Below are 14,482 nucleotides of genomic sequence, written 5' to 3'. Positions count from 1 at the left end.
CCTAAGGTAAAGTAGTTACTACTGAATGCACTTGATATTTGATTTACTAGTTCAATCACTGCATGCTCCGTTGAATTTTTTTTTTTAAAACCAAATTGTTTTGAATACAGCATGTCGTTTTCTAATAAGTGATTAAAAAGCCTATTGTACATTATTCTCTAGAGTAATTTTGAAAAACAAGGTAAAATAGATATAGGCTTATAATTAGAGATATTTGAGTCATCTGCCGACTTAAATATCGGCGTGATTCGTGCAATTTTTAGCTTTTCAGGGATGATACCTGTTTTAAATGAAAGATTAAATATGTGAAATAACGAGGGTTCTATTATAATATATACTGATTTTACAACATTAACGTTAATTTTATAAAATCCAGCACTTTAGTTGGTTTTAAGGTAAAAAAAAGGCGGTTTGCAATTCAATTGGTTTTAAATTAGGTTCATCCATAACTTTATCGTAATTTTTTAAATAAGATTCAAATGGTGTTGAATTCATAGGAATTTTTAATGCCAAATTCGGACCAGCATTAGTAAAGAAGCTGTTTAGTTTTTCAGCAATAATTGATTTATGTGTTTTTATCAATTGTTATTTTTTTGGCAGAATGTTTCTCGCATAATTATTTTTTCCTATTATTTCTTTAATTACACTCCATGATTTTTTAGTGTTTCCGGTGGCTTTACTTAATAGCTTTGCATAATAAAGCTTTTTTGAGTTCCTTTTTGTTTTTTCAAATATATTTTTATAATTTTTACAAGTGATTTCGTTTTTATAATTTTTTTTTTAAGTACTTATCATATAACTTTTGTTTTCTTTTTGAAGATTTTAGTAACCCGTTAGACATCCATGGAGTTAAAACAGTTTTGGTTTTTACAATAATTATTTTTTCAGGAAATGCTTGATCATATTGCTTGCAGAACTGATTTAAAAATAGATCATATGCGTTGGTAATGTCATGTGACTGCAATACCAAATTCCAATCAACGTTGTCTTTTAAAAGATTTTGAAATTTTTTTACCAAGTTTTCATTGATCTGTCGCCTAAATATAATGAATTGAGAAGGAATACTGTTAAATAATATATTGTTAGTAACTAGAAACGTTGGGAAATTATATATAGTTATACTTTCAGTTTTTTTTTGTGCCACGCAATTTTACTTAAATATCTTATCACTTTTAAACAGCCTTCGAATTTACTTTTTTAAACAATACGCTTTGTTGAATATATAAATAAACAAAAAAAAAAAAAAATTATTTCCAAATTATCTAAGGATGGTGGGGGGGGGGGGGGGGGGGGGGGGGGGCGTCAGGCCTTTAATGTTCAATAAAGAAAGCCATGGTCGATTTATGTTATTTATTACCGGTAAACTAAATTAGAAAAGAAGATAAAGAACTCCGGTTTTCTAAATTTATTTGAATTATATATATATATATATATATATATATATATAATATAGATATATATATATATATATATATATATATATATATATGTAAATTATGTTAGTGTATTTTACAAATAGAGTGCTCAATGTTCTTAGAGAACAGAGCAATAATAAATTAGTGAAAAACACTTATCTAACTTTTATCTTCTACTTTAAGTTTCACCATTGCTGGATCATCAGGAAGAGTTACTAAATCTAAAAAAAAATTCAATTTATAGAAAAAAATATTTAGAAAAAAATATTAATTTATAGAAAAAAATATTTTAATATAACTATTATAATATTATAATAAAACTTCCTGTAAAATATTTTTTTCTATAAATGGAATTTTTTTTGAGATTTAGTAACTCTTCCTGATGATCCAGCAATGGTGAAACTTAAAGTAGAACTTCTACTTTAAAAAACACTTATCTAACTTTTATCTTCTACTAGAAGATAAAAGTTAGATAAGTGTTTTTACTAATTTACATATATATAATTTTTTTTTTTTTTTTTTTTTTTTTTTTTTTTTGCCATATAAATTTTTTAAAGTCGTAAAGCATAATATAAATACAAATAGCAGGGGCAAGAAGAAGACATAATTGGTCTTATCACCAAGCCCCTTAGTCTATACCGTAAATATAAGACAACAAAAATTTAAAAACGTAACACTATATAATATAAAACATTTTTATAAAGACTTAATAGAATAAAATTCATCGGTCCTAAAGTCCTACTTTAACTTTTTGTTTTTGTGTTGGTTAAGAAAAATTTTAAAAAAAGAAAAAAAGGAATTTGTACAAAGAAACTATATTACTAATAAGCAAGCAAGCAAATACGCATAATCCTGAAGCTTTCCTTTTACACCAGCATATACCTTTAAATATGTGAATAATTCTTATAAACCATAATTTTATATATATATATATATATATATATTTTTTTTTTTCAAGCCTCATTAAAACTTCAGAAAAAGCAGAGCGCTACGTCGATCATCTGTAGTTTTTGCTTTAATTTATTCTTAAACTCATTTAGCATAGAAATTGTTTTAAGTTCATTAGTTAATATTTTATTCCATAATTTCGGCCCTCTAGTAGAAATTGAAAATTCGGTCGCCGCAAAATAACTTTTGGGTTGGATATAACTGTTATTTGAAAATCTATATATCTATATATATATATATATATACATATATATAGGTATAGATATAGATATATATATATAGATATATATATATATATATATACCCGTTAAAAACTTCCGCAAATCCATATCTATAAATCTATATATATATATATATATATATATATATATATATATATATATATATATATATACATATATATAGATATAGATATAGATATATATATATAGATATATATATATATATATATATATACCCGTTAAAAACCTCCGCAAATCCGCATTTTACCAATGCCCAAAATTTTATCGATTATTTAAGAATTTTTAAAATATTTAAATAAATTAAAAAAATAAATATATAAATAAAAATAGTAAAATAAAAAAAGAGGGATTCTAAATTATGTTTATTTACTTTAAAGGTAAATACAAAAAGTCGTTGGTACAAAAACTGAAACTCATTACTTGTGAGTAAAATAATAGGTTCAGAAGTTCGTGAGAAACAATTATTCTAAAATTTTATGTCTACAGTGTTTACTTTCAAGAGCGGTTTCAAAGGTAGGGTGGATGGCAGTAAAGTAACTAGCTTGTCTAGTATTGTGTGGATGTACAATTCTTTACATAGAATGACTTAGTTCATTTCTAGTTGATTTTATATTGTGAATAAAACAGTTATTATTTAATAAACATTTGTTTTTTCTTCATGATACGTGTAAAAAAAAAATATATACATATAAAAAATTATTGTATAAATAATCTAAAAAGACATTAAAAAAAATTTTAGGTTAAATTCTTCTAAAATTAAGAAAATCAGTTGAACCTCGTAAAACCAGATTTTGCTTTTTAATTTTTAAAACAAAGATCAGTTTATTTTAATTTTTAAAAATAATAAACGTTATGATACAATTTTTAGACGTGTTAAATACGTGTTATGCTAACTGGTTTTTAATTACCTGTATTAACTTTTTCGAACTCTAAGTAATAAACGAGTTTTTCGAACTTTAAGTAATAAAAAGTCTTTGAACTCAAAAGTTTATAATCTAAAGTGATAAGACAAAGTAAAAGATTTACAATCGATTTTTTTTTATTACAAAATATATAAGATTATAATATTATATTGAATTTTAAAAGTCTTTTTCAAGATGAAGACATTATATGCTTGATCTAAATATTTTCCCAAATTGCCCTATGAAATCATTTTATGAAAGCACAAATTTCATATCGAAGTATGTACGTTGTATGTACCACGCACGTTTGTTTGTATAAAAATTCTTTCGCTTTTGAAAAATATTGATTTTTCCGATTAAAAGTTGTTTGTTGTTTTTAAAAAAATTCTTTTTTTGATGACTCCATAAGTAAAGAAGAAATACGTTTATTATTATTATATTATTATTTAACCTTTTTATATGTCAATAATCATTGCTTTGGCGCTGCAACAACCATCGCCGCTCACCTGCTAAAAGTGCCACATATTACGTTTTCATTACCGAAAATTCTGAACTATTCCATAATTTTAAGAAGATAATCAGAATAAAGTATGAGTTTGCAAAATAGAATTAACCTCGATGCCCCAAGGTGGCCACAGGATAATTTTGTGGGAAGATTTAAACACTTTTGGTCAATAACTGACTGGCGAAATGGTTTAAATTCGGAAGAGACATTTAACAATGCAAAAATATTATTAAATTCTTATAGGTATAATTTACTTTAACATATAATACTACATAACACGATCGCGTCTTTATATTTTATTCATTGTTCAAAAGTCGTTGTAGTCAGTTAAAGGTATAATTAAGTGACGAAATGAATAAACTATTATCAAAGCTAACATTATTGGCATTTAAAAAAAAGATTGTTAGAATATCAATAAAAAAATATCTTGTTTTTATAGATTAGGAAATGAACCTCCAGGTACAACAACAGAACAAATTTGGCATGCAAAAAAGCTTTACGAATCATGTTATCACCCTGACTCTGGTGAAAAAATGAATTTAATTGGAAGAATGTCATTTCAAGTACCTGGAGGAATGTTAATCACTGGATGCATGATGCAGTTTTATAGGTAAAAGCAAATTGTAAAAGATAAACGATGTAATTGTGTAACATTAATCTTAACAATTGCACATTTCATCAATTATTTTACAACATTTTTTGTAATGCCATATTTGGAGACGTCAGTTTCTCCAAACATTTGCCTTGTTTAAAAAAATTACTATTATAAATTCATTTTTTTTTTAATCTAAGTAAGTTTTATTTTAACACTAAAGTAGTTAATGTAGCACAGAAAGAGAATTACCATCCTCCTCAGACTGAGGACTTTTGCTTTTTGAGTTTTATCTGCTTTTTGCTATAACTGTGAAGCCTGTTCTTGTTGTTAAGGTTTGATAATTTTTATTTTAAATAATAGTTTTATTTAAAATAAAAATTAATAATAAAACATATTTTAATAATCTTTATATTTATGTTAAAATATTATTTAAACTGAAAGCACACTGAAAATATGCATAAAAAAAAAGTTAATTGATTTATTATTTAGTTATTATATAATTAAATACAGACTCTAAAAATTTTAAATCTAAAAGTTTTAAATTCCAATTTTTTTTTTTGCAATATAATATTTTTACATTAAAAAATAAAATGTTTTCTACAAAATTAAATTTTTGAGTAAAATCATTGGTCTTGTTCTTGAAGAGTCTTGGTCTTAGTTTTGAAAGCTTGGAGTATTAGTCTTGGTATTGGTCTCTGACCTTTATTGTCTTGTACTTTCTTAATCATTACAAATAATATCAACACAATGGATGGCTTAGTAGTTATTAATAAATTGTTAACAAAAGTTTAACATGTTAAGTTGCTACTAAGTTTAACATGTTAAATTGTAATACAAGAAACCTGTTTTCTGTTAAAATCTATTGTAGGGTGCAACATGTATACATACATGTTTATTTATTTATGTTTATATATATATATATATATATATATATATATATATATATATATATATATATATATATGTATATAAATGTTTATGTTTAAACATCTAAGTTTTGATCTTGGTCTAGTGAAAATTTTTAAAGTCTTGGTCTTGGTCTTGGTCTTAGTATTAGTCTAGACTATCTCTGGTTAAATGTTGCTTGAGTAAATAACATTAAATGATTTGTAAATATCAATGAATAAAAACTATAGCAAATAATATTTATGATATATATATCTATAGCTCAGATTGTATTTGCAATATTTAGTTAAAAGAAAATATTGTAGAAAACATTGTATTGACGTCAATTTTTGATCTGAACAACTTGCATCATTAGTTTCCAAAAACTGTGTTAAAATATTGACAATCATTTAAGTTTATTCCCTTTGGGTGGGAATAAGTTTACTGGACTGATGCCAGTATTTTACTACTACTGGTTTAGTTATGGCCACCATATCCTAATATGGTTCCTAATACTGGAACCTTTTCCAAGCCCCCTCACCCCCTTTCCTCCACTTTAAATAGTTGTGCATACACGATTTTTTTTTTTTGTCATAAAAAAAAACAGAGAAACTATAAAAAAAACATATGAAGTTTGTTATTTAAAAAACTGCTTTTTATTTTAAAATCCAAATCATTTTCCCTTTAAACAATTTTGCAGACCCGATATTTAACAAGGGGGTGATGGAGCCTTTTGCAGGCTCCCTTACCCCCACTCTTCCACTTTAAATGATTGTGCATACAAAAAATTTTTTTTTGTTGTTATAAAAAAAAGGGAGAACTATAAAAAAAATGAAGTTTGTTATTTATTTTAAAATCCTAATCATTTTTGTATTTATTTATAAATTTTTGTTTTGAAAAGGGCTAGATTTTTTAACATTTTAAAGTTAAAACTCAAATTATCAACGTTTCAATTTATTTATTCACCTAAAGAGATTTATTCACCTAAAGAGTGCTCATTTTTACTTTTATCATGAAATTGTATCAATGCGCACCCTTTTAAAAAATTAATTCTATAAAATAAAACTACAAAAATGACCAAACTTGATCTTATTGACACTCAACCAAACAAGATAGTTTCCTAATTGGTTGTCAATTTTTATTTATCAAATTATTCATCATTTTTTAATGTTATTTTAAACAAGAAATTATATTGGTGGTGTATCTATTTTTGTTGCTCTTGGCTTGTTAATTCTTGGCATGTTAATTCTTGGCATGTTAATTATTAATTAGAACTAAAAATGAAAATTCAAGATTACTGACCTAATTATGTTTAACAATCCAATGACTCAGTAGTTCAAAACAGTTGGTGCAATAATAACTTTGATCAGAGCACTCCTTATGCCATTTAATGCAAGATTAGATTTAATAATACTTATTTCCTACAATCATTTGGTGCATAAACGATGTAACTCCTGAGTTACCATCTTTTTGCACCGGATGCATTTTCTGTTTTCTACACTTTGAGTTCTTGTTTGTTAATCTCGAGTTTTATTGTGATTTTGAAAGACATGCAAGTTTGATTAAATTATTTCTAGTGTTTATTAAAGTTTTATACTGTATTACAGTATAGTATAAAAATAATTTTCAACTACAGTACCTAATGAACATTACTTAATAAAAGAAATAATATGACTATTTCTATTGCAAGTGGCAGCAGTGTATTTGACGATTCGGTTAATGACCCAAAATTTGTGCACAAATGCACTATGTCTAGTGTAATTAATGTTTCTGTCTTTAATGCAAATGCCGATATTTCAACCTTAGTACAAAGTACTTCTGAAAATGACTCTAAAGTAAATAAATTAAAACTTACAAAAAAATGCATCAAAAATCGTAATGCTTGGAAACGAAATATTGCTAAGAAATGGAAAGCTGAAGGAAAGACTTAGATAGGGTTCAAGAATAGTAAAAAAACTCTTAAGCAGGAGAGAAAAATTGGAGACCTTTGCAACTGTAGCGCAAAATGTTTCGATAAAATATCACATATTATGAAGTTGCAGCTTTTAGAAACTTTTAACAGTATTGCAGATAAAGAAAAACAGGATGTTTTTATTGGAGGACAATTTCAAATAAAAGCAGTTGAAAGATGTAAGCCTAACTCTGGTAACGGCCCAAAATGTTCATGTTCTTGTGTATAAACAATAAAAATGGAAAAAGAAGCAAAGAAGTATGTAAAATAGCCTTTTGTGCCGTATATGGTGTGGGTGGAAAAAGGGTTGAACATATTGTTAAACAGTTGCAAGAAAATATTCCTGCTCCAACAGATAAGCGTTGAAAACACAGAAACCGTCCCAACATGATAACTGAAGACATCGTAAACCAAATTGATGTTCACATCAACTCTTTTCCAAAGCAAACATCTTCATACAGCAGAACTAACAACCAAAATAAATGGTATTTATTTTCTGATTTAAATATGGCAAAATGCACAATCTGTCTGCTATTTATAACAGTTTGAAAAACAAGCAGGATTTTATAAAGCCAATAGTTACATATCATTATTTTTATCGTCACTTATAGCACCGTTTAACTATTCATTTGGAAAGCCTTGATCTGATACCTGCCAGACATGTAAGCGATTGGAGAAACTTATTACAGCAGAAAAAGTTGCTGAAGTTAAAAAGGTTTTTTGTACTGAAAAAGAAGTGCATAAAAAAAAGCCAGTTACTTCTACACACAAATGAAAGCAAATATTGCTGAAGTAAAGACAAGTAATAATGAAGTAGAGTAATTAACATTTGATTATCAGCATAGCATACCCCTCCTTGGTAAATGGTGATGTTTTTTTCAAATGCCATCTTTGGGAATATATACGCAGCCATTTCTGAAAAGTCTTTATGTATTTCTTTATGTATGATGAAACAGTTGGCAAAAAAGGACAAAATGATGAATTAAGCTGTCTGCATTTTTTCATTCAAAATGTTGCTGCTTCAGTCAAAAAGCTCTACTTGTATTCTGACAACTGTAGTTTGCAAAATAAAAATCATACACTTGCTCACTATCTATATACTTTAGCTCATACTAAAAAGTTTGTTAATATAATTCATCGCTATCCTGAACCAGGACACAGTTTCTTACCTTGCGACTGGAGTTTTGGCTTGATTGAAAAAGAAAAGAGAAAGAGAAAAAGAATACTTTTACCAGAAGAATGGGTTTCTTTAGTAAAAAATGCTTGTCGCAAATTTACTGTTGTGCCAGTAACCAGAGAGCTGTTCTTGAACTTTAGTAGCCATTTCTCTGGTTTGTTGAAAAAAAAGGTCTTGAGGAAACATAAAGAAAAGTTTTCAGTCTTATCTTACCATGTGATAGATTACTTACAAAATTATGTTCAATGTAGCAGTTTGGCCAGTGGTTTTTTGAAAGAAGATTTTGTTCTTCAAAAATGTGGTGCCTGTTTGACTTTACCAAACAATGACATTCAACTGTATTCCGGTTCAATACCAGTAAAGCGCCTAAAGTATTTACAAGTAAAAGAACTTGCAGCCAAATATGTTCCACCAAACTATGTTCCACCAAATGTATGTGGTTTTATGACATGTTAAAGTGTCAAAGGTGCAGAACAAGATGGTCCACTTTCTGAGGATAGCTTCACAGACTAAGATTAATTTTTTGTTGTGATATAACATTTTAAGTAATGAAATACAGTATGTAATTTAGAAAGTTTGCTTGTTTGTTATTTGTCATTTCTGCTTTTCTTTTATTGGATTTGAAAAAAAAATCATCCACAACAAAACAGCTAAAGCCTAGTTTTTTAGGAAATTTACCATAAATGAATAAATATAGCACTTATGAAACTTATTTGGTGTATTTTTGTTATTTCTAGTCTTATTTTGTCAGATCTTGATGGTATTGTTCTTGAATGGTATTTTTTAGTGAAGACTTTGTTCAGTGCTAGAATTATTTTAACTATTGTAAAGACATTTAGACAATAGAATATTCATCAAGGAAATAGAAGGAATGAGCTTCTGCTACAAGCATACAATGTTTTTGTTTACTTTTACTTATTAAATGGAGAACATTGTAACTTTAAGTGAAAAAAACATGTTTTTTAGGAAATTTATTAATTAAACAGTTTGTAAAAGTTCTATTAATCTATAATCATATCCAAATTACAAGTCTTCCCAATAAATGCATGCAGTTTTTTGTCTTATATGAACGCACATGAGTATTTTATTTTAGACAACTAGATCGTGGTCGTTAGCAAATTTTTTTTTATATTAAGCGTTGAGGAAAAAAATTAGCAAAACTAACAATAGGAAATTAGAATAAATTTAAGTAGAAAAAATCTTTAAAAATTAATAATTTAAATAATTTGTGTACTGTTTTTATTTTTGTTTCTTTAGTGGTTGTTATTTTCAGCAATAAAATTGGATAAGGCAAAGCAAAAAAAAAAAAAAAAAGTTTTAAGTTGACATTAAAAAGAATGATTTGAAAACGTCTATGTGTATACCAATATGTATAGCTTTTATTATTATATTTGTTCATAAGTATATTATGGGTGTATATAATATAGTGTATATAAGTTCATTAGGGGTGTTCAGAAAAAAAAAAATTTAGAATTTAAAAAACCAAACTGTCTAGATTTGAAGCAATTATGTTTAAACTTATTCACACAAAATTTCAGGGCCATTGAGTACTCTTTCCTTGCCCTCAAAGCACATGTTTGGAAAAAAAAAGGACCCAAAAATGACCAAAAATGGATTACTTTAAGTGTCTTGAGGGCAAGGCTAGCATAAATATTTATAAAAAATTTTTTTTATAGAGTTTAGATAAATGTTTGTATTTTTGATTAAAAAAGTATTGTTTTTTTCTTTCTTTTCAAAAAACAGTATAATTTACATTTTAAATTGGCTAAAAAATGTTTATTACGTGGTGCGGCATTGTTTTTATAACTTTTTCAGCTATTAAATTCAAACTTTGTTATTTAGATTTATAATACAGTTTGCAAATGTATATATTCAAAATAAGAATAGAATTACTCATTTTATGTACATTTATTATTTGTAACATTTTAATCAGAATAAAATAAAATACTCCTTAAGTTATGGCTACAATTTATTAATTTGTTTTCTAAAAAACTACACTTTGCATTTTTTTTACTTTTTTGCAAAGGTTAAAATTTTATTGCGAAAAATGCTTCTTATGTGTAGTATCAATGATATTCTGAAAAAATCAAAAATGTGCCAAAATACCTTACATCATTAGTAAATACGCGGTTATTAAGTGGTCTTTAAAAATAAATTATTAACAATTAAGAAATAAAAAGGTTTTTTCAAATTTACCAAAAATGTTGGTTTTGTAACATATCTGGTTTTTGCATATCACAATTAGTAACCAGACTAGTCTATGGATAGACTTACAACACAGACATAGACAATTCTGTATGTTGTAATGGACACAACAAATGTTTAATTTTTTGTCCTTGTTGTGTTTATCAAATTTTTGATGGTGTCCTAAGATTGCTCAGTTAAAAAATAATTTTCACTTCATAAGTCTACAAAGCATAATTTTTTGTCTATTTGGTGTCTATGATTTTGTCTAAATTTACTTGATTTCATAAAACCAGAAATATTGATTTTTGCCAATAAAATCTAAATTACCCAAAAAATCCCTTAGAAACAAAAAAACTCCTTGATCACATATTTTTAAAATAATTTTATTGAAGGTGATAAAGATTTTAGTGACTAAGGAAAATTTTTTAAATGATAAACTTACCTTCAACTTTTTTGAAGTAATCCCAAACTAAAGAGGGCATTTTAAAAATAAATTTTCACGCACATTCATTGAGAATTGAAAAACAACTGAACTGAGTAATTAATGAACTTCAATTGAGCACAAAATAGTCCATTTTGAGGTTTTCAAATAGACATTAACTTTTTAATCAACAGCACACGCTGGACAAAAAGTTAAAAAATGAACTTCTGTTGGAAAAATTGTATTTTAAATTTTGTGCTCGTTTTCAGTTTTTGAAACGATGCTGCAGTGAAAATTTAATTACTCGTTACAAGTCCAAATTATATATTAAATAGATCTTCTATACCTCATTAAAAAATCGAGATTGCTCATTTAGTGTCCGTTTTTAAAATGATTGTCTAGAAAGACAAACATTTTTTATAGACAATTCATTTTTGATAGTTGTAATTAAAATTGTTGCAATTAGTGCTTTGTCGAAGTCTATTTTTGTCCTTTTATAATAAGTCCATTAGAGATTGTCTGGTTGCTAATCACAATTCTATCTTATTTATTAAATGAAAAAACAATATTTTTAGTATTTAAAAAGATTTCGTCGAAGTTTCTTTTATAGTTTATCTAATTAATCTTTCTTTTTTTTTGTTTGTGTTTTTTCTTTGCTAAGGAGGAAAGACTATCAAATAATCTTTTTTTGGTAAGGCTGGTGGAGCTTTTCCCCAAAATCCTAAAAGCAGAGCAAACTCTGTCAACTGATATCAATCTGTTCTGTTTTTTTTCTCTTCATTGTTGTAACGATGGACATATTGCTGCATCATGCCGACGGCTCTTTCCGAATGGTCATTGACAACAAAAGGCTATTGGCATAATTTTCAAAATTTTTAAACGAAGACTGTGTATGCCAGTATTGCGGTGGAAGTGAAAGCCAGTCTTTTATTTTTTCTTCAGTTAAATCACTAAAACTAAACATAAGGTAAGAAAACTCATCTACCAAAGTTTGGTGGATCTTTCTCAGCATTAGCTTTTTTTCTATCTCCTTTCTGATGCCTTTTTTTTTTATTTTTAAAGTGTTCAGTCTTAGGTATTTTAAATGAAAGAATTGCAGCTGCAATTTTTTGTTTTTTGTGCGAAGGCAAATCCTCATCCAATAGAGCTAGTGGAATCATAGTTGAGTCCAAGTACCAAGTGTTCTTGTAAAGCGAATCAAGCACAGCATCAACTGCTTTTGGATTCCAACAAATATTTCTAAATTGATGCAGATTATTTTTTGAACAAAGTTAAGTTGATAAAACCAAAGCTGCATTTTCAGATAGTATATTGCTTTACCAAGAAAACGGGCATGATGGATAGCTCCAGTTTTCCTGATTTTATAAACAGAAGGCGATAGATAAGTCATAACTAATTCAGCCAGCTCTCTTCTGTCTTCATGTTTATCTTCTCCTGCTATCCCCTTTCTTTCTATATATGCTTTGCAAAAGTTCAAAGTAATCTTCAACAGCCTTTTCATTTATACTACCACTCACCTCCTTTCAGTAAAACTTGCACAGATCACTTGGGGCACAACTAAAATTAGGATGTTCAAATAGGCTCTTAAATTTTTGAAATAATAAGTTTTCTGGTCCTGTAGTCAACTCATTTGTTGTATGTTTTCAAAAATGCACCATTCTTAATTCTGTTATATGATGCCTGCATGCTAGTTTTAAAAGATATGTATTTAAATCGTATATCTGTAATGTATATCTGTATGTTCAACAATAGCTTCAGTTAAAATGGCACTTGTCACTTTTTGCAAAAATTTAGGGGAACGTTTCTGGCATACACATCTATTGGAATTTCTGCAGTTACTGTACAGTTAGATTGAGATGATTCTTTTTGATAATAGTTACTAGGCTCAAAATCAGAATCATAAGATGAATCAGAACTCAAATCAGAATTGAGTTCAATTTCATAATTAGATTTTGTTGATCACATATTCTTCGTTCTATTTTTCTTTCTGTTACTCTCTGCTGTCTACAAGTATAAATAATATTAATTATAACAAAATCTTTTATAAGAAAAATATCACTTAATACTTTTAATTTTTAAGTTTTACCTTTCTACAAAGTTTCTTATCCTCTGGGTCAAGAATAAACTTTCTTTCTCTTTCCTGATCTTCCTAAACATCAAGTATCCAAGCTTATCCTTGTCAGATCTTTTTTTGTCGGTCCTAATAATGTTCTTCAAATCTAGCTTGCCTACCCAAAAGACCTTTTTTAAGTAATACTTAAAGTTTTTCTAATTTGTTAAATCTTTAGGAGAGCGTCTTTTTTCGTTTTTTTTTTTTAATTAGAATACTGCTTGTCAAGTTTAATAAAATTTTTTAATAGTAGATCGTCACTAACAACTTCAAACCTTGCTTTTATCCAGGGTTTTTTTAACCTTATCTACAACACAGTTACAATCCAAATTTTCACATCTTTCAAAATTTTTATGATACAAGCACGTAACCAAACTGATTTTTTTGGTGGTTTTAGGCAGTATAGATTGCAGGTATGCTAGATGTTGTAGAATACCATGCCTGTTGGAAGTTGAATATCTAAATGCATACTTGTTTTTGTTCATTATATTTTATTAAGATCACTCTTTCTCTTAAATATAAAATATACATTAAATTTTTCAAGTTTCTTACAAACTAGTACCTGTAACTTCATGTTTAGCTGCTTTAATAATAAACAATTTCTTTTTTTTATTAGATCTTAACTTAAATTTGTTTTCAAACTTGCACTTATTATATTATTTAAATATTTGCTATATTTTATATAGTTTTATTTCACTTGTTAAATGATATATACAACACATTTTATCTTAATTTTTGTTTCATATTGCTACTTATAAGATTACAAGTATTGTAGTTATAAGTTAAGAACATATTCTTTTGTTTGGTAATGTTTTTGATTATGGTAACATTGGTAATGTTGGTAAATTTTGTTTGGTATTAAACATACATAAAATGAGTAATTCTATTCTTATTTTGAATATATACATTTGCAAACTGTATTATAAATCTAAATAACAAAGTTTGAATTTAATTGTTGAAAGAGTTATAAAAACAATGCCGCACCACGTAATAAACATTTTTTAGCCAATTTAAAATGTAAATTATACTGTTTTTTGAAAAGGAAGAAAAAAACTATACTTTTTTAATAAAAAATACAAACATTTATCTAAACTCTATAAAAAAAATTTATTATAAATATTTATGCTAGCCTTGCCCTCAAGAC

At 26.8% G+C, this 14,482-nt stretch overlaps 1 protein-coding gene across 1 annotated transcript in view; it reads left to right on the top strand.

The window, feature by feature from the left end:
- Positions 1 to 3,849: 3,849 nt before the first annotated feature.
- The window catches only part of LOC100212840 (sideroflexin-2), a 28,425-nt gene continuing 17,792 nt past the window's right edge, over positions 3,850 to 14,482 (top strand). Inside the window, exons 1-2 of the mRNA XM_065792563.1 lie at positions 3,850 to 4,255; positions 4,452 to 4,622. Coding sequence (XP_065648635.1) covers positions 4,098 to 4,255; positions 4,452 to 4,622 — 329 coding nt within the window. The 5' untranslated portion in view covers positions 3,850 to 4,097. The remainder of the gene's footprint in view (positions 4,256 to 4,451; positions 4,623 to 14,482) is intronic.

This window comes from Hydra vulgaris, chromosome 03 (genome assembly GCF_038396675.1).
Source record: "Hydra vulgaris chromosome 03, alternate assembly HydraT2T_AEP".
Taxonomy (NCBI): domain Eukaryota; kingdom Metazoa; phylum Cnidaria; class Hydrozoa; order Anthoathecata; family Hydridae; genus Hydra; species Hydra vulgaris.
Note: the sequence above shows the minus strand (reverse complement) of the source record. Positions and strands in the feature narration are given on the sequence as shown.